Source organism: Psammomys obesus, unplaced genomic scaffold (genome assembly GCF_907164565.1).
Source record: "Psammomys obesus unplaced genomic scaffold, mPsaObe1.curated_primary_1811, whole genome shotgun sequence".
Lineage (NCBI taxonomy): Eukaryota > Metazoa > Chordata > Mammalia > Rodentia > Muridae > Psammomys > Psammomys obesus.
Genome location: NW_026596051.1, coordinates 44,565,717 through 44,586,167, shown reverse-complemented (window position 1 = coordinate 44,586,167; position 20,451 = coordinate 44,565,717). Strand labels below are relative to the sequence as shown.

General features: G+C 38.5%; 1 protein-coding gene across 1 annotated transcript in view; it reads right to left on the bottom strand.

Annotated features, from left to right (window-relative positions):
• Dthd1 (death domain containing 1) overlaps positions 1–17,275 on the bottom strand; it is a 55,203-nt gene extending 37,928 nt beyond the window's left edge. Inside the window, exons 1-5 of the mRNA XM_055623806.1 lie at positions 17,005–17,275; positions 14,679–15,291; positions 10,089–10,419; positions 7,277–7,456; positions 6,043–6,290 (exon numbers count right to left, since the gene is read on the bottom strand). Of these exons, the coding sequence (XP_055479781.1) occupies positions 6,043–6,290; positions 7,277–7,456; positions 10,089–10,419; positions 14,679–15,291; positions 17,005–17,275 (1,643 nt within the window). The remainder of the gene's footprint in view (positions 1–6,042; positions 6,291–7,276; positions 7,457–10,088; positions 10,420–14,678; positions 15,292–17,004) is intronic.
• Positions 17,276–20,451: the final 3,176 nt, after the last annotated feature.

Below are 20,451 nucleotides of genomic sequence, written 5' to 3'. Positions count from 1 at the left end.
AGATAGATAGATAGATAGATAGATAGATAGATAGATAGATAGATAGAATTGAAGCACTTTTTGCTTAAAGACTTTTTGTTTGCTTTTCTGTTGCCTTAGAAAGTGTCTTTAATTACCAAGATTAATGGCATGTGCCTATAATCTTAGCACTGGGGATAATGAGGCAGGAGGAAAGCTGAGAATGAGACCAGCACGGCTTAAGCAGGTACCAAAAGTATATATAACAAGAATATGTCTCAAAACATGTGAAAAATAAAATCCTCAATTATCAAACAGAATGTGCAGTAATAGACACAACTTACCTTTAAGTCAAATAATCTCATGATATGTCTATACCTTCTGGGATTAGCAGATCTCTAACTAGACTGCCCTAGTTACGCACTATTAGCAAGCTTTGACAAAAGCTTTTCTTAGGTGTAGGGGGGGGGAGGATGGAAGGAAGAGGGAGAGAGGGTGGGACCTGGAAGAGAGGAGAGAGGGGGCTATGATTGCAATGTGAAGTGGATAGATAGATAGATAGATAGATAGATAGATAGATAGATAGATAGATAGATATTTTTTAAAATATTCACTTCTTCCCCCAAAGAGCATGAGATTCTTTGAAAATGATCACTAAAATAAACATGCTATTAGTGTCTAAGAAAAAAAAAATGTGCTCAAGCAAAAACATCATCAACATTCTCGTAGCACATTTAAATTTCAGAATATTCCCTTTGTGGTATACATAATGCATAGGCCTTTAAGTGTGAATGTCATTAACATTTTAGGATTAACTTTTTCTGAGAAACCCAATTTAGTAATTCTTTATATTTCTTCTCTCAAAAAACTTTAAACTAATTCTCATTATAAATTATGTATGATAGCAAAGTGTGGTGGCTCAAGCCTGTAATCCCAGGATTCTGAGAGGCAGAGACAGGTGGATCACTGTGAGTTAGAGGACAATCTGGTTTACAAAGTCCAGGACAGCCAAGTCTACACAGAGAAACCCTGTCTCAAACAAATGAAGTATGTTGATAAAGCAGTTTTAAAACAGAAGTGTTTCCTCACTTCATTTTATCAACTTGACACAAGAATTATTCAGGAAGAGAAACCTCAGTTGCAAACATGCTTTATCCTGCTGTCTGTAGGCATGTCTGCAGAGCATTTTTTTGATTCATGGTTGGTGTGAGACAGGCCACGGTGAGTGGTGCCACACTTGCTCTTGGGTTGAATAAAGAAAGCAGACTGAGCAAGCATCCCTCCATGGTCTCTATTTCAGTCCCTGCTCAGACCCCGTTCCATGATGATAGACTGAGATGTAGACATGGAAGCCAGATACACCCTTTCCTCTCCAGGTTACTTTCAGTCAAAGCTGTCATCATAGCAATAGAAACCCTAAGACAGAAAGTAAGTGGACAAGGGGGTATACATAATCCCGTGCGTAGGGTGCACAGCTGCCTGATGGATTTCAAGTACTCTGTTTTCTATGTAGCCTTTGGGATTTAGTTTCTAAATTGATGACCATTTTCTGGGTCAAATTGTATACTCTTTGCTTAACATTTGCTACCAGTATAACTTTCGGATTTCAATTCAAACAACTGATACTGAAAGAAAAGGTTGTTTTTTTTTTATGTTGTTTTTGTGTTGTTTCCTGATTCACCTATCCTGTTCAAATTATCAAGTCATACACTTTGGAGTCTTGCTTAATTTTCAATACCCACAGTCCCAGTTACATTCATCGTAGACTCCATTACCTAATCTGCTGTGTGTTGTGGATGTGTCTGCTCCTGACAGCTGGCGTTCCTTTATAATCTATCAGCATTAGCATATCCTCCACACATGCCACTCTTCAAAAGTAATTGATCAAAATATAGGAACACTCTTCATTGTTAAGCTTACGTGCAAGTCAGTTACTATGCCTCAGGCTGTAGTCCCAGAGACACTGGGACCCAAACGTGACTTAAGCACTATCACAATTTTTTTTAAATGAAAATATACACGATACTAGAATTGCTCTGTATTTTATATATACCATGTCTTACTGAACAGCATAGGCCACACTTTCAAACTTCCTTCGTTGTATTTTTTTTCTCATCAGATTTCAGAATGTCTAACTCAAAAAAAAAAAAAATTTCCATTATGCTATAATTCATGAAAAGAAGGGTGATGGCTCCAATTAATTTCCACTCAGAAGGCTCTTGTTTCTTCACTGATTCCATATCTATCCATCCTATAACACAATAAACTCCAGTACCAAGGAGCATAAAAATGAGATAACATTTGTTAATATTCTTTTGGGTAGAAGTAAGAGATAGTTAATAATAATGTATGTTTGTTAATGGAGCAAATAGACAAAGTGGAAAATCTACGTATGGGAAATAAATATCATCTTTACCTAAGTATTTTTCTTTGCATCTTTATGTTCTTTTTCTATATTACTAGTTCTTGCTAATACTAATATTTTTAAGCAACAGAAAACTCACTTTATGCCTTAAAATGTGAACAAACCATTAGCCTGCAAATTCCATGATTTCCTTGTTTTTAATTGCTGAGAAGTATTCCATTGTGTAAATGTACCACAATTTCTGTATCCATTCCTCAGCTGACAGACATCTGGGTTGTTTCCAGATTCTGGCTATTATGAATAAAACTGCTATGAACATGGTTGAGCAAATGTTCTTGTTGTGTACTTGAACATATTTTGGATAAGAAAAAATCATCTGGAGTGAGGTATCCCAGAAGCAGAAAGACACACATGGTATATGCTCACTTATAAGTGGATATTAGACATATAATATAGGATAAACATACTAAAATCTGTACACCTAAAGAAGCTAAGCAAGAAGGAAGAATCTGAGTAAGATGATCAATCCTCACTCAGAAAGACAAACAGATGTACATGGGAAGAGGGAGAAAACAGGGAACAGGACAGGAGCCTACCACAGACGGCCTCTGAAAGCCTCTACTCAGCAGGATATCAAAGCAGATGCTGAGATAATGGCCAAACTTTGGGCAGAATGCAGGGAATCTTATGAAAGAAGGTGGAGATAGAAAGATTGGGGTTTGGGGGCAGCAGCTCCACAAGGAGAGTAACAGAACCAAAAATCTGGGGCCAGGGGTCTTTTCTGAGACTGATACTCCAATCAAAGACCATTCATGGAAATAATCTAGAACCCCTGCACAGATGTAAATCATGGCAGCTCATTATCCAAGTGGTTTCCCTAGTAATGGGAACAGGAAATGTCCCTGACATGAACTCTGTGGCTGGCTCTTGGATCACCTCCCTCTGAGAGGTGAGAACAGCCTTACCAGGCCACAGAGGAAGATGATGCAGCCAGTTCTGATGAGACCTGATAGGCTAGGGACAGAGGGAAGGGGAGGAGGTCCTCCCTTATCAGTGGACTGGGGAAAGGGCATGGGAGGAGATGAGAGAGGAAGGGTGGGGTTGGGAGGGAATGAGAGAGGGGGCTACAGCTGGGATACAAAGTGAATGAATTTAATCAATAAAAATTAAATTAAAAAAATAAAAAAATCAATTAATTAGAAAAACAAATATATATAAAAACGTGAACAAACCAAGAAATTGAGGCAGCTATTTCAAGAGTTCAAAGCTCTTCTCATGTCAGACAGCCGTGCTTTGGGAGGATAGAGTCGGCCCACTTGGGTTAAAGTTTTCCTTACTGCAGCGACAGTGGCAAGTCTGGAACTCTTCCACTGAGTACGCTTGGAGAGAAATGGCGGTCTCTCTGAACTGTAGGTTAACTACCCTCAGATAACCCGCCAAGGAGACGGGATGCCAGCTCCACAGCCAGGCTCAAGTCTGTCAGTAACCAATTGTTGCAACTTTGTCACCTTTCCATAATTCCCCCAATGCCACATAAACAGCATTCAGAAGGGTTTCCCTTGGTCAAAACAAACAAAACAAAACAAGTACTTCTTGTCACTTCCTTTTTTTTTTTTTTTTCATGAGTAGAAAGATATACAGCTAGGGAGTATTCTAGAGGGGTTTCCTCTTGACTTTACAAAGCAAGCTTTTCAATTTGTCAGGAATTTAACACTCTTGAATACAGTAGTATATAATACATTTTAAGACTTTACAAAACACAAGCTTCAGCTTTAATGGGAAACATTTTATTTGCTCCATACTTCTCTGAACTTGTGTTACACTGAAGCTGTCTCATTATTCTGATAGCTTGGGGCCAGATAGTACTAGCACCTAAGGGCAATACACCCTGTGTGATGTTACTATCTATAACATTCCAATTACTTTCTTCAGGTGATTCTCTAAAAGATTATATATTTAATAATTTAAAAACCACAGGAATGTAAAAGAGTAAATTGGGAATAAGTAATCTGAGGTCCTTTCCTCCACAACACAAGACAGATGATGGTTACTATAACTTTTATGCATAATATTTTGGCTTGCATAAAGCAGAAGAATCTGGAAAGAATTCCCCAAACTTTTTGATAAAAATGTGTAAGGTCAGAGTTCAGCAGAAGGAGCAATCAGACTGGAATGAAGGGATTTCCGTCTGGACATACCCCTTCCAATCACCAAGAAGCAGGGGCTAGAGTGAGCGATAATCAAGTGAGCATAGTATGAGGCTGTCCATCTTCAGGGTCACAGGCATGCTGGAAAGTTAACCTGAAGGCTAGCACACTGAGACTGTTGAACGCAGTCCCTCGGAAGTAGCAACTGATCTCAACAGAGACAGAAACACATGCCATCTGAGGAAGTCAGCTCCAGTTCATGCCAAAAGAAATCTTACAGAACACGTGCAGGCTTTAACGTTCCCAGATAAAGAAAGAGCCACAAATGGCAGGTAATAGAAACATAGCTACAGACAGGAAAGACCAATAGAATCAATAAAGGATGGAAATAACTATGTGTGAATTTTTTAAAAGGCAAAGGCAGTGATACAAAAAATGAATAGATAGCAAAAGGCTATCAACAAAATTTTCATAGGAAATTTTCATAGGTGATGAATACAAAGAGAATTTAGAAGAAAATATTAAAAACAATAATTCAAATATTGTCTTAAAGCATATTTTTAGATGTCACAGTGTTTCTAACCCTGCGGTGTTTTGAACTGGAATGTGTAGAAACTATATGGCATCTTGCAGTAGATGTGATGGAACTATCTAAGAGAAGGAGAGAGTTGTGAAAGTAGGTTAGAAATCGGCTCAGCTGGTGACATTGAGGAGCAAAATTGTGACAAGTGGAAAGTGTTTCTTTCTGTGTCCTCTGTCATTTATCATACAGTGAAGACGGTTTGATTTCTCCTCTCAGCCACCAATCAAAGTGCTGCCCCAGGTTTCTTTAACTTCAAGAACAATAGGGAAGAGAATATAGCTATTAACCCAGATAAACGATAGCTGCTCGTTAGAGAGGAAGAGTGTGAATTCAGTTGGTGACTGCATCACTCAGTGGTTAGCAGACTCGTGGAGCTCTGTAACGTCACTACACTCAAATGTTCACGTTGGCAGAATGGTGATACAGGCCACGGTGTACAAAGAGGACCTGCTACTCTCGTGCTTAATGAACAGAAAGATCCCCCTTCGCTTCCTCTACTGGAAGAGAAAATCAATCTTATTAAATGTTACGAATTAGAATCAGGTGTACGGTACTGCAATGTATTACATTCATTTATTATGGCTGTTGAGCTAATGTGTAGCTTTGACTCTATTTGTGAAGATGTTTGGTTATATAACTTGGCAGAAGAAATCCACTGACAGGTAAATATAAATTCAAATTTAATTTATTTTAAAAATCAAATTAGTCATTTTCTTATAGTAAATGAAGAAATTAAAATACTATGTTGCATTCTCACAATTACTCATATCATAAATTCTTGAGAAGATTAATATTCTATCTATATTACTCGAAAGCACCGTTTTTCAAACGGCACAGTTTTGGGCCCATTTCTATCGTGGGTCAACAATAAGAACATACAATACTATTTTACCGCTGATATTTAAAAACAAGCCATTTGGTTGCGGTTCGGCACAGAAGGTTCTTTTCCCCCATTCAATCACTGAGGACTAGCAGGGTCTGTGACTCACCTGTTGAAGTGCAAGGGTGTTGGTATTCTCCTGTGCACGGTGGCACTGTCTGGTCTCCCATGATCTTTCTCAGACTCAGGGTTCTTTTTTTCGGGGAGAGGACAAGGGAGGAATACAGTGACTGGCTTCTGAAAGGAATGAGTTGATGGGTGCTGGACGTGGATAAGGGGGCTCGTGGACAGTACTGAATATGAGAGATCTTGATGGGATTTTAAATGTAACAGCAGAGAAGGGTCAACTGGCTGGATCTAAACAAAGATGAAAAAACATGTCCATGTCCATTGATACGCACTCAAACACACATATACACAAATACATTCAGAAGATGCAAATATTACTACATCCCTATCAGAACAATTTCTGAAAATTTAGGGAATGCATCTGTATATGCTTCTCTGTAAATTCCTGCCTGTAAATAAAATGGCCTATATAAAATCATGCAATTGGGTAAAATCTCTTAAAACGTGGTTTCCTTCCCATACACAAACTCACTCACACACACATGCACACAAACATGTTGAAAAATAAGACTATATTTACATCAGTTCCTCTCACATAAGAATGGTTAATAACAAAATGATTACGTAATTCAAAGTTTATAGAAAATATTTGTTAATGAAATATTATAATTAGTCTCTATTCCCAACCTCTCTCCTTGACTTTCTATTTGTGATAAGAACTGAAAGAAATAGAAAAGAGAGAATGGGAAAGACAACGATGGAAGGATAAGAAATATCATTGGAAAAATAAACCTTCTGGCATGTACACTGATATAGTAATATACATTATTAAGAACGATGTTTGTGTATATTAAATCCTCATTCCAAGAAAGCTATTTTTTTTTTTTTTAGTAAGTAGAATCCAAAAGTCATGGCAATCAACATTTGAATTTACCATTAGCTTTTTATTTTTCCAACGCTTCATGTGGAAATCTGGATTTATATAAATGCCCCCAAATCTGTCAGTCATTGTCTTGTTCAACATATGCTTGCAAGCAAATATAAACAAGTAATGAAAAAGACTATGTAGGAAATCCTTGCAAAGAAAAGCATCTATGTGCTTTTCAGAATGTGCTCAAAATGCTGATTACATCATTCAATTCACTGGAGAAGATTCCAGGTACAAGAAAGGATTAGCTTTATGGCTACATGAAGGACCTGCATCCTCTGCACTTTAAGACCATGTGTGACCCACCAGACAGAAGAGCTAATCAACTTCCCTTTTTAATGTTTACCTTCAATTGTACAAGCACAGGCGAGCTGAAAACTCCCGCAGGGTAACAGAAGGATATCCGGGCATCCATGCTTGACTTCAGAGTAAGCCCCTTTCTTGTCACTGTGAAAGACTGCTTTTTCAAACAAGACACTACAGAAAACATTCCCAACTTGTAAACATTCACTGCAGCACAAGTTCCCTGTGAGGAGTAACAGATACTGCAATGGAGCAAGCAGTAGCTGCTCTGGAGAAGTACGTTTACCGTACATATTCTAGTAGCGCTGCTCTGGGGAAGTACGTTTACCGTACATATTCCGCAGCTGTCAAAGACAAAACAACGAAAGCGTGCACACCATCCGTAGCCACCCACAGTGTGGAGCACCACAGTCACGGAGCATGATGGCTCCTTCTTGAAGCAAAGGTTAAGTAGACGAGATTTTCTAAAGCTTGGGCTTCCCAGCAGAGAAGTGAGAGATAAATTTTATTTTGTAACTTACATTTAATCCTCACTCATGCATCATAGGTAGTCATAGTATCTTCACAATTTTAATTGCTGCTGGGATCCTAGACAACTTTGGCTAAAATTATATATATATATATATATATATATATATATATATATATATATATATATATATATATATATATATATTGGCTAGAATGAATTTTATATATAATTTTTTCTAGAAGTTTCTATGCTATTTTATGGAATTCAAAGGAATAGAATTTTATTAGTTGGGCATTTTGCTCTAACATTGTAGCGTAGGTACTGTCAGAAAAACTCTTCCTTCTGACAGTTCACAACATCTTCAGATGCTACAATAAAGCCACTGTCTCTTTCTTTCTGCAGTGCAAACAGAATTACAGAGTAATGCACTGTTTCTTTCTTGAGCCTTTATATTCAAACAAATAATCATATACTCAGCCACATACTCAACAGTTTTTATCTTGTAAAATGCGACCAAGTCCACGAACGAAAGCAAAATGATCTACGTGTACAATCACCGATGCTTCCAAGGAGGAGGCAGAGCACGAAGCAGTTTGCTCTACACAGGCGTCCCTAAGTACCAGGTGGACACCCCCCCCCCCCCAGCGTGAGTGGCTAACAGCATATGCACACACACAAGCATTTCAGGCTTATTCACAGTGGAAAATAAGCTATCATTTGAGAGCTAACTAAGGGAAACATTTCACAATATCACGGTTGGGAAAATTCTGAGCACAAAGATCCTTCTTCAGTGGCCAGAGGGAATGGAGGGAGAAGAAAAGGTCTCCTGGGAACAAGCCACGGTTGCTGGGCACTGAGGCCACACTTGGCAGATACTAGGGGAAACTAAAAAGGCTTTTGAGACTTAGAATGCTTAAATGTCATAGAACCCACATAAAACATGGGAATGCAGCCAGAACTCAAATGTTCTTGAGCTAAAATTAGAGATAAGTCTCATTAGCCTACAATGTAAAGAAAAGGACAGGTTTTTAGTAGACAATGAACCTCTTAATTTTCCTTGTGTCTTGATTATTCATTCACAAAACATCTTTCAAGCCTATCTGGGAAAGGCGCTTGCACTGTGAGCAGTTTCTAAAGTCCTTGCTATAAAGGACACACAGACTTGCCAGGCTTCAGAAGCCTACTCTAGAGCAATGCTAATCAGAATTTCATATTCACAGGCAGCTAAATCTAACAAGTATCAGTTGCATGAATAGAGGTGAAAGGCATAGAGTTAGCTTTATTAGTCAACTATATGAACTCATTTTGATTTGTAAACAAACCAAAACGGCAGAATATATTATGAAGATTTTAATATGTATTTAATATGTATCAAATAACAAATATTTGCATGTGAAAAGATGAACAGCTTAATTGGTTAAAAGTAAGTATAGTAGCCCACAGAAACCCTTAACTTGAGTCCTCATCCACTCTATAATCCTAAATTTTATAATTCTGTATTCTGTCGCAGCAACATTTGAATCTGTGAAATAGAGAGCTTGTATTATTATGACAATAAAGTCTGTTTCAAATAGTGATAGCTCATTAACAACTCACTTATATAAAGGCTTTTTCCCCACCTTCTTAAGTGGCTTGTCTATTTAATCTTTGCATTCTAATCAGGAACACATTATTATATTAATTTTTCAAAAAATTTTGTATCACAGGAGAGATTTTTTTTTTAATTTTTTGAGTGGTGGCAGTTTAGACAATGATTCTCTGTGTAACACCTCTGGCTGTCCTGGAACTCTCTGTGTAGACCAGGCTGGCCTTCACACACATGGAGATCAGCCTGCCTCTGCCTTCCAAGGAATTAAAGGAATTGACACCACACCCAACCAGAGAGGTGTTTTGACCCACTCATTTTCACACTAAAGACAAATACGGGAGACAGATTTTTTTTTCCCTTACTGTCCAAATCCTAACTATCGAAAGTGCAATCCTCAATGTTTAGACTAAATTCCATTGATAAAATTATGAAAACATGCAAATACACAGTTTTCATTTTATGTATTCTCCCCATCTATGAATAATAAAAAGTAAAACTGTAGCATGTGAAGATTCCAGAGCTTCAGTGTATGCAGCATTCCAACACATTATTTATTATGAAGTTAGTCTAAACCATAGAGTTAATTATGCTATTATGTTGGTTGTTTTCCAGGAGTCCTAGGCCCGAGTCCTCTATTACTAACTTCGGCAAACAATTTTGAGTGTTTGAACTTTATAAATGTTTTTTTGAATGTACCTGTTCTTGTACACAGAACAATTATTATTACAGCATAATATTCTGAATTATCGGAAGAAGAGACAAACAACAAATACAGTTGTACCCGGGTTTACTGACCGTGTAACTTCCCCTCATTCTTTCCAGCGTATGTGGGGTGAGGTAGCTGGACCGGAAGTTGGTGTCAGACATTTTCACCATGAGGTCTCTGTAATTTCCCTTGTAGCGTGCCTTGAATGGAATTGCAATGCATATTGGGAATGGGATTTTCATTTCCATATCTGAGCATTGAACAGTGATTACATTGCTGACCAATTCTTCACCATCGCTCACTATAAAGGAGCTCAGGTTGTTAATTATCTGGCAATCAATCTGCTGTAGGACATGCGATGGCGCTGTAATGTAACAAGAGACTTGAGGGTCAGTCCCATCGTGCAGCAAACCAAGGTACCTGCAGAAAAAAAAAAAAAAAAGCTTCATTTTCCACCTCTTCTGTCCACGTTCTTACAGCCAGATGCACAAAGGTACAACGTGAGGTACATTTCTTTGTTGTGAACTTTAGTTCTCACATTTATTAACTCTGTAATCAAAAAGTCTTTCAACCTCTGTGTTCCACAATTTCCTGTAATATGTAGTGAAAATAATACCTACATCACAGGAAAGCTTTGAGTTAAATATACAGTTCTACAGTTATTATAAGAAACTCTGCCTTCACATTGTAGGGAAGTTACCTGTACTGTATTAAATATGTTAGCTAAGTACATAAGCTAGTTACAGTCGTTTTGACTATCTTCATTATCAAAGTGATTTATTTATTTCTCACTTTTAATCAGCCTATAATAAAATTCAAAGATCAATGATGTTATAAAATAAATTGAGTTTTGCTTAACTGTGAGGAGAGTGAGGCATTTAAGGTGAGATCCTCTAGGAATGCAAGAATGGATTCTTTTTTCTGATGATTTAAAAGTGAAAAGCCAGGAAAAGGAAAGTTTAGCTAATCTTTGTGGAAAGGCAAAGCACACAGGCATGTGCTTGTGTCCCCCCAGAGAGATAGACAGAGAGAGACAGACACAGAGAAAGGCAAAGAGAGCAAGAGAGAGCGAGCAATTGATAGAGACAGAGAGAGAAGGAGAAAGAGAGAACAAAGAGACAGACTGCCAGCGCAGAAGATAATCCGACTCTATATGGTTAGGGGTAGAGAGGATTATATTTCTCCCTCAGAAATTGCTAGTTTGGGCTATTGCAGGGCGGTGGAGAAGCCTGACAATGAAGAAAAGCTAATTGCTTCCTTCCACAGATGCTCAAGAGCCACCCACCGCCTCTCTTGGGAGACTTGAAAATTCTGAACAGTTCCTCCTGGGGAGAAAAAGGCCACCAAATCATCGAGTTGGAGACGAAGAAGAATGAGGAAATTGCCCATCTTAAATGTTCAAGTACAAAGTACATCAGTTTACCCAAAGTCCCTCATTCGCCTGTCTGCTTACTTGCCTGCCAGGGATCTGGATGACTCCTATTCCCTTAGGAGGAAGTGATGAAAGGAGGGGCAAAAATTGTCCACGTCAACTAGTCAATAGTTGAACGCTTTCTGTGGGTTAGGTTCTAGATTATATCGTTTTGTTTAATTTGAGTAGCTTTTGTGTCAAGTACTACTATCTTTACTATTTCACAGAGAGGGAAACTGAGGCTGAGATTTGAACTTGCTACAGGCTTCATAGAAGTTCAGTTTTAGAATAGGCTACACCATGAATCTTTAGTATGGAAGAAAAAGGTCTCAAAATATTGCCATGACTCCCTCAAATCTTTCCTAAGGAATGATCACTCCACCCATTACAACTTGAAACTAATATTTTAGCTATGATTATGGGAAGCTTGAATGAGAAATGATAGCTAAACCTTTTAATAGTAGTGGACCTGAATAGACTGTATGTTCAATAACGATTTGATGCCTACACTAAAACCATTTAGTTGGGGTTCTCCTTTGATGCTATTTATCTCACAACAGAGAAGTAACTAAAACAAAGGCAGTGTTGACAATGAATGAGGGGATCTATGCATAACACAGCATGATTTTTCTCAGTTATATGTTAAAGTTTTGGCTGTTTTCATTTACAATTTGGAGTATAATTTTATAAAGAAATGTGATAAAATGTTTAACTCCTCAAGGTCACTTATTTAAGTACACAATCTTCAACTAAAAAACGGTATCCAGCATGCTGATCTGATTAACTTTCTTGTTTATAAATACAATAATAATTCAATGAAATACAATGATTATTCAACAGGAAATTCAGTGAACCAGCTTCATATAACTTCAGGAATGCTCTCTTCTGTATCCTGGAAACCATCTCAATGCACCCCACCTCTACAAGGTGTGGTTCTGAAATTAAAAATAAAGTATAGAGGAGATTTGTGAATAGATACATTCTCCATAGTACTGATCCAATATGATTAGTCTTAATAAACAGATCACACCAATTTAGTCTTTTCCACCTTTGTGTATACAGCAGTAGAGCTACCCCAAAGGATGGGGCTTTTAGAAAATTAACGTGGGGAACCACAACAGTTTCTGAGCATGGTTTTCTTTATCATGTGTACTTGTATGTGTGTGACGGCTTCCTAGCCTGGGGGACTGCAAGGAAGAGTCATCTTTGTAAATGTGCAAGCCAAGCACAACTGGTTCAATGCCACAAAGAGGAAGTCCTAACCAGGCAACACCTAAAGGAGGTGTCGGAGGGAGTGGTGCATGCAGTGACTCAAGGGCTGGCGTTTTGAGTCATTTCTGAATGGGAGGCTGTGAAGGGCCAATGTTTTTCTCAAATGAAATGGGAAACCACACGTTGACTACTTTAGAAGTTGTTTGTCAGAGGGTGGTAATTCTTTCAAACCATGAAGATCTTCCAAGCATCGAGAGATTCATCTATAGAATTCATGAAATTCTCTTTGTTGTGGGTGCGTTACTTCCTTTTTTCATTTTCATAAAGTCCCGTGGACAGGGTAGGTAAAAGCACTTGCTAAGGCCCTTGCTACAGAACATCCTCTCAGTGCTGCTTTCCTAGGAATGATGTGTGTCTACACAGCAGAGCATCAGCGTGTCATGCAGGTATGGATACTGGTGAACAGCAGTGAGTAGGGGTGGGAGAGTGAGCGGAGCTGGTGATGACATCAAATAGTACGCCAACATTTAGCTGAGTGTGCCCAGTGGCGGAGAAGCCCCACACTAGGCCGTTCTGTTACTGTCTCATTTGCTACCAAACACTCCAAAGAGGGAGATAGCATTCTTACAAATGAATGACTGAGACCAAAAATAAACACACAAATGAAAAGAAAGGAAAAAGAAAACTCGAGGCAAGTTACCCAGAGTAAAATTTTTTTTACGAACTAATCAATAAGAAGAGAGCAAATAAAAATTAATTTTGTCCCACTCCTCAAATATTTTCTCCACTATGTCACATTTGCTAAGGAAATGTTGCATTTACCTGGAAAAATATAGTTTGAAACTATCTAGACAAATCAAGAATTATTGCTACCTTTCAGGAGAGAGATAGCTCATAAAAATACATCAGTCTTTCTCCCTTCCTTATTTTGTGGGCTTTTAGAGAATCTGATAAAAATTCCTGAGAATTTTCTTTTCTTTTTTCCTTTTTTTATAATTTTTATTTTTTATATTAATCACAGGTTATTTACTTTGTATTCCAGCCGTAGCCCCCTCCCTCATTCACTCCCAACCCCACCCTCCTTCCCTTATCTCCTCCCTGCCCCTTCCAGGTCCACTAATGGGGGAGGTCCTCCTCCCCTTCCGACTGACCCTGGTTTATTAGGTATCTTCAGGACTGGCTGCCATGTCCTCCTCTGTGGCCTAGAAAGAGTTCGGTAGGTGTGAACAAGCACTTTTACCTTTAAAAATCCGGCAAAGCCTACCCAGAAGTCCCCTGGAGTTCTGAAGACAAAGTTTAAAGACCGAGACAATTATCTTAGAGATATGCATATGTATGTTGATGATATCACATATATTTATTATTTATATAATCATGTTAGCAAATTGTCTTTTAATGTTTAACATTCTGAAATCACTTTTTTCCTTAAAATTTAATTTTGTTATTTATAAAAGTGTTTATGTTCTGAACAATTGTTTTAACTATTACCATAACTAATTACTTTTCCTTTAAAGCACTACTTAATATTCATGTTTCCTAAAACTCTGAAGAACAAAATGATATTAGCAACAGCAGCCATATAAATTTCTGTGGAGCAATTTTAAACTGAATCACTGATCTATGGTAACTTTTGGAGACCTAACATGAAAATGTAAAACTTCATTGTATATTCCCTCATATGTTGAGATTTAAACACACAGGTGAATGTGTTAGGTCCTGGGGCCTTTGTGAAAGCTGATTAGGACATAACAGCACAATCCTCACAAATGGGTTGGTGTTATTAATAAAGGGACAGGAAGCTGGTTTGCCCCGTATACCATCTGAGAATGCCGAAAGGATGTACCATCCTTTATGAACCATTATGAAGCTTCCAGTAAACAGTGATTCTCCTGTGCCTTGTTTGCTTTGCCTCCAGAACTGTGAGAAATCAGCTTCTCTCTCTCAGTCCAGTTTATGGTAGTTTGTCACAGCAGCAGGATCAAGACAATTAGTAACTAAGGAAAATGGACAGATAAGTAGGCATAGACAGACACTTTCTCATGGTGTTTTTACTTACTCTTTTTCCATTATGTTATTCTTTTGTTTTAGACTCTCTGACTCATTATGAAGGTTACTCCCGTCCTTACTGGAGACATCCCATGCTGATGGGGATGTGGTAATCTTTTCTCTTTGGCTTTCTGAGATCTCTCGATTTTCCCTTGCTGTTGTCTGGATTACATCATGAATGTCTTCCTTGTTGCCATTTATGTTCTCAGCGGTCATGTGTTCTATTTGTTTTTCATCTTCATTTTCTGCATTATCTGGGAACACTGCGCTCTGCGACTCTTCTTGCCCTATTATGTTTCCGCTCAATGATGCATTGTTTTCTTTTGCCCCTAATTCAGAATTTATCTGTGTTTTATTTTCTTTTGACTGGCCCTTGTTTGTGTAATGGCACTCCTCTGCATTTGCAGGAGAAACAGTAGCTGTTTCCATGACATTTAGTTCCCTTCTTGGAGCAATGTCTGTTGCTTTGGTCTCTTGAATGGCTGACATTGTCTGCTGTGGAGTGTGGTCCTCATGCATGCTGCATAAATTACACATCTCTTTTTCTTCTTTCTTTAGAAGCGTAGCGGTGTTCCCCAAATGTGCATTCATTTTCATGAGGCAATCTATGAAAGCAATAATTTCTGCACATGTACACACACAAAGAAGAAGTAAAAACTAAGTCAAATTATGTTTTTGCATAGATGAAGGAGGTATTTGCACAGTTTGCCCTCTTTAAACATTTTAAGAGTTAAAATGAAAGAAAGAAAACTCTACTTTTAACATAGTAGCCAATAAGTGAAACTGATGCATTTTGCCCATGAGTATACTTTAAACTTTATTGACCAATGTGACCATGCCTTCTTCCAAATAAGGATGGAGTCCTCAATCATTTGGTATATTCTGCAGTTTGTTTGTTTGTTTGTTTTTTTCTGTGCCTTAGGAGATACTATACTATGTCAGTTATTCATTTCCAATATCATACATAAGATTATTTGAACACCCCAGGAGAGGTAAATAGCAGAAAGGCAACAGCTGTTATGATGACACAGACACTGTATTTTGGTGGGAAATGCAACCCCCCACACACACCTGCTGAATGTGTGATCATTAAAATCTATCATACTGCTCCTTCAAGGAATAACTTTGACCATATCATTCTCTGACTGATCATGCAGTAGCCAATCAATGACAAAAAACTAAGAGAGACTGCCCTGACTGCCCTGACTGCCCTGACTGCCCTGACTGCCCTGCCCTGCGGCTATAAGTGTCATCAATATCTGAGTTGATCCATTTCTCACAGCATCCTGATTTCATTCCAAGCTCCTATCTGTGCTCCTTCTCAAGCTCCTTTCAGGAAGAACCTTTCTCTATGCTCAGTTCTGAGCTAGGAGTCTGTATCCAGAGCCTCAGTGCCACCAAATCTTCCTTCACTGGTCTGGGCTGGCCTTTCCATGGCAGCCCTAACAATTTGCTCTTTGTCTTATGAGATTCCATGTTTATTTGGAACTCGTCCTTTCTGGCAGCTGAGTACTTGCCTTGGCTTGTTATCTAGGACTGTTCAATCCCTCTCTGAGACTCACTGGTCCTGAGCTGCTGCTGATGGTTCTGGGGTCACACACCCTTGGGACAGATTTCTTTGATGTTCACTCTTTGTCCTGCATAGTGTTGCCTGCTCTGGATTCCTGACTGATGAGGCCTGCACATTCACCTTGACACTGTATGTCTGGGAACTGGATTTCATAAAGCCACCTAGATTCTGAAAGCACTGCTGTTAGGATCATATTCTTTAGATAGTACATTCTCCATAATTGCTGGGCTTTTTAGCACACACACCTGGTCGTATTCCCGAGAATTTACGTCCTGTCTTCAGTGTGTTAGAGATCCAATCTCTTCTCCTAGCTTATCCAGTCTTTCCAGTGCTTTTGTAATTAATAGGACTAGGTTCAAATGACTCTAGAGTTAGAACGCTCTCTTCCAACACAGAAAAACTGCTTGTTCTGCTTTAATTAGTCCTGTACTTTCCTACCTCCAAGGCTTTGATCATCCCCAGAACAGACCAAGCACCCGAATTTCCAGTTGCTTGTCTCCAACTCATTGTTTAGGCATCAAGTGAAATGCCTTCTCTTTGCTAACAGAGCTCTAAATTCTCTTCCTTCGAGTGTGACCCTGGCTACTGAGAACACGGAAAGCCGTCTGTGCGAGATGTTGTCTCCCCGCTTTCCCTGTAATGATGCCTGTTTCTTAAAAGGAGGTTCTGCATTCATTGTATTTCTGTACATATGCACTCTTAAACTCTGCCCAAATGAGTATTCTGAAAGAAAGTAAAGCCCAAGCAAACAAAATAGACTACTTGCCTTGTCTCCAGACACACCGATTATCCTTGTCAAGTAGTATATACAGCTGCTGGCAGGTGGACCGAAGGGACCCTGCAGTGTGCTCCATCAATTGATAAAGGGCTTCGTTGAGTCCTTGACCCAAAAAGATCACTGTGGATATCCAAGTGGCTTCACCAGCCACTTCACACAGATCATCACCCAGGAGTGCCTGCTTTAACATTTGGTTTTGTCTCCAAATCTGCTTCAATATTTGACCTAATTTACATGATCCTATGTCTTCTGTATCCATTTCTAAACTCCAAATAATAATAATAATAATAATAATAATAATAATGTATCTGTCTCCTGCCAACAAAGCTTCAAGATTTAGCACATTAAAGCTTGGCAATAGTTATTTCTCCTAACGTCTCAGAGATGATCCAAGTCAGCTAGCTTGACATTACCCTGCAACTTGAATTTATTCAGCTTCTTGTTGACCAGTGAAAAGTTACTAGGTGACCAGGAGAAGGGCGTTCCTGAACCCTGAGTGCTACTATGTACCTAATAGATTAATCCCAGGGACAGTGTCAGCCTGCATAATGATATGTCCAGGTGAGTTTACAAATTCAAAATGCTACAACCCCCCCACATGTTCTTTAAATTTTGCAGTAAGAAAATATGGATCCCAGGTAGAAGATGAACTTAATTGATGAAACTAAACTATTTTTTCTATTTTAATACAATACTACTAATAAAGATCCTGTGTACATACCTATAACTATCAATGAAAAAATACAGTTTGCTTTAAAATAATTGGGGAGTTCAGAAATAAGGCTGAGATACATAAGATTGGCTATAAAAATAAGTTTTTGTTGGAACTGGATATAGTTACATGTTTGTTTTTTCACTTACATACAAATAAAGTAAAAAGTAAGGATTTAAAGTTAAAATAAAGAGTTAAAAGGGGTCCAGGGATGGTGGTTTCTGCGTCTCATGTCTCACAGCATTTGGGAGTTAGAGGCAGGTAGGTGATTGTTTCATGCAGAAGACCAGTCAGAGCTGCAGAGTGAGAGCCAGTCACAAGCAACCACAGCAACAGTTCAAAGAAAAAGTCCGTCTACTGGCGGGTAGCCCAATACCATTATTTAGTAAGTATAATTACTGCTTTCTTACATGTAAGTATACACAGAGAATGCAATAGGAACTTGCCCTCAGTTCTGCTCTTTGATAATTTCTCTCTGATTGAGTCTACTTCTTCGCTACAAAAAGAGAGCAAACCTGAAGAGTGGCTTCCTCTGGGCTCGCAGGAATGTTTACGCCACTATAATTAAAATTCAGATGTAGCATGTTCTCACCGTGTTGCTTTCACCGTGGGCACAATTTACATGGGATCATGGCAATGCAGAGCTTGACACAGGACAGCCCAAAGCACACCAAAGAATAGACTCTTCCTTCTCCTCCAACTTCCGTTTTGCTAAGAAGAGAGAACACTGCAGAGGGAGAAGGAGCTGTACATTCACAAACAACTCCTACTCCCCAGAGAACCTGGAAGGAAATAAGATCTTTCCCAAAGGGAGCTAGAATGCTTCCCACCCACCAGCGGCTTCATCCCTTCATCTTCAGCACCGAGGTTCTTGGGGCTTCACTCAAGACGTGTAACCACTGGGGAAAACAACCCAGGGAACATAAAGGTAGAGTGAAAGCACAAACCTGCAGCTTGCCCAGAGTTCTCTTGTTCATAGACTCCAAAGGACAAGGGAAAGAGTACAAGAGAGCAGAGGGCCTTTTCAGGTACCTAATAACTGCTGGGAGACAGAGAAATTGCCCCTCTCCCTTAAGGATGAGCCCCTAATTGGCTATCCACTGCCAAATTGTCAACACTGAAATCATATACATACAGGCAACACTAAATGGACTCAGCAAGTTGTGTTTATATATTTATGTGTTTATGAGTGTACACACACATTCACACAAATGACAACAATAACTTGGGTTAAGTCCTGAAGTATATATATAATTTCCCAGATCATATACAAACGGCTTTTATTCAAGACTGATTCTGAAATATTTCTCTAGTATGTACTGTGAACCCTGATTTCTGGCCTTTCTTGCGTGGCAGGTGCTTGAGTAAATGAGTACAATATAGCTTAGATTGTTGAGAGCTAGCACCAAATCATGAGAAGTAACTAATGGATACATTCAGGTTAGGAACCTAAGGATAAGCCGTCTATAGATGACAGGCTGAACAATTTTATGTTAGAAATTATGTGATCAAAGGTATGGATATGAGAAATTGCATAGCCGGGTGACTGCAGAAAGGTATGGCTTTAGGGAAAAGCACAGTTCATAAGTCAGGAGGAATGGGGGAGGTTATATTTAATAACTGTGGCAAGATACATTGGTTGTGTGGATGGAAGGGAGAGGTTACATATTTTGACCCAGTAGCAAGAATGATAAAATCTGTGCTTCATGCCGCATATGGCACTGATATCAGAGTTTTAATTGTTGGGTCTACATTAAAGCAATGACAGCACAAGCAACAAAAGTAGATGTCTGGAAAGCAGATTGGATTTAGAATAGAATATATAGATTTTACTAAACCATCAGCTAGACTGAAAGAAATTAAAAGCATTGGATATACATCTATTTATATATCGGTCACTGATAAAAGTACCATTTTTGGCAATACAATATAACTAAATCATTTCACCTATGCCTTGGCCTAGTTGGTAAATGCATTAAGAAATGTAGGAGACACTTTAGGTTTGGTGGGATGGAATTCAATTGATTTTTTATTTGTATATTTCAAGTTAACAGAGCAATTATTGAGACTATATTAGAAACATAGTGGACAGGTCAGAATAATGCTGGGAAATGTGTGAGCATTTGCTGTAAACACGAGGTAAATAAATCTCCTGCAGTAGAAGACAATGAAGAACTTACACAAGGCATATTTTAAATGTTGAATGAAACAATACTAAATGCAAGATCACTCTGTCTGTTTAGGGTTATTTCCTTTTAGATATATGGGAAACTCTTTCAGACAGGATAAGAAGAAACACCCACTTGGACTTTAGTTTTGTGCAGGGTGATAAATATGGATCTGTTTTCATTTTTCTGCATGTGGACATCCAGTTGGTCCAGCACCATTTGTTGAAGATGCTGTCTTTTTTCCATTGAATGGATTTGGCTTCTTTGTCAAATATTGAGTATTCATAGGTGTGTGGGTTTATATCTGGGTCTTCTATTCGGTTCCATTGATTCTCCTTTCTGTTTCTATGCCAATATCATGCAGTTTTTATTACTGTTGCCCTGTAGTACAGCTTGAGATCAGGAATGGAGATACCTCCAGATGATCTGTTGTTGTACAAGATCGTTTTGGAGATTTGATCATTATTTTCTATAGGAAAGTTTTTTATTAATAACATGGTACATGCCATCTATTATCTAATTTAGAATTGCATATAAGAAGTTTTCTTCTTTATC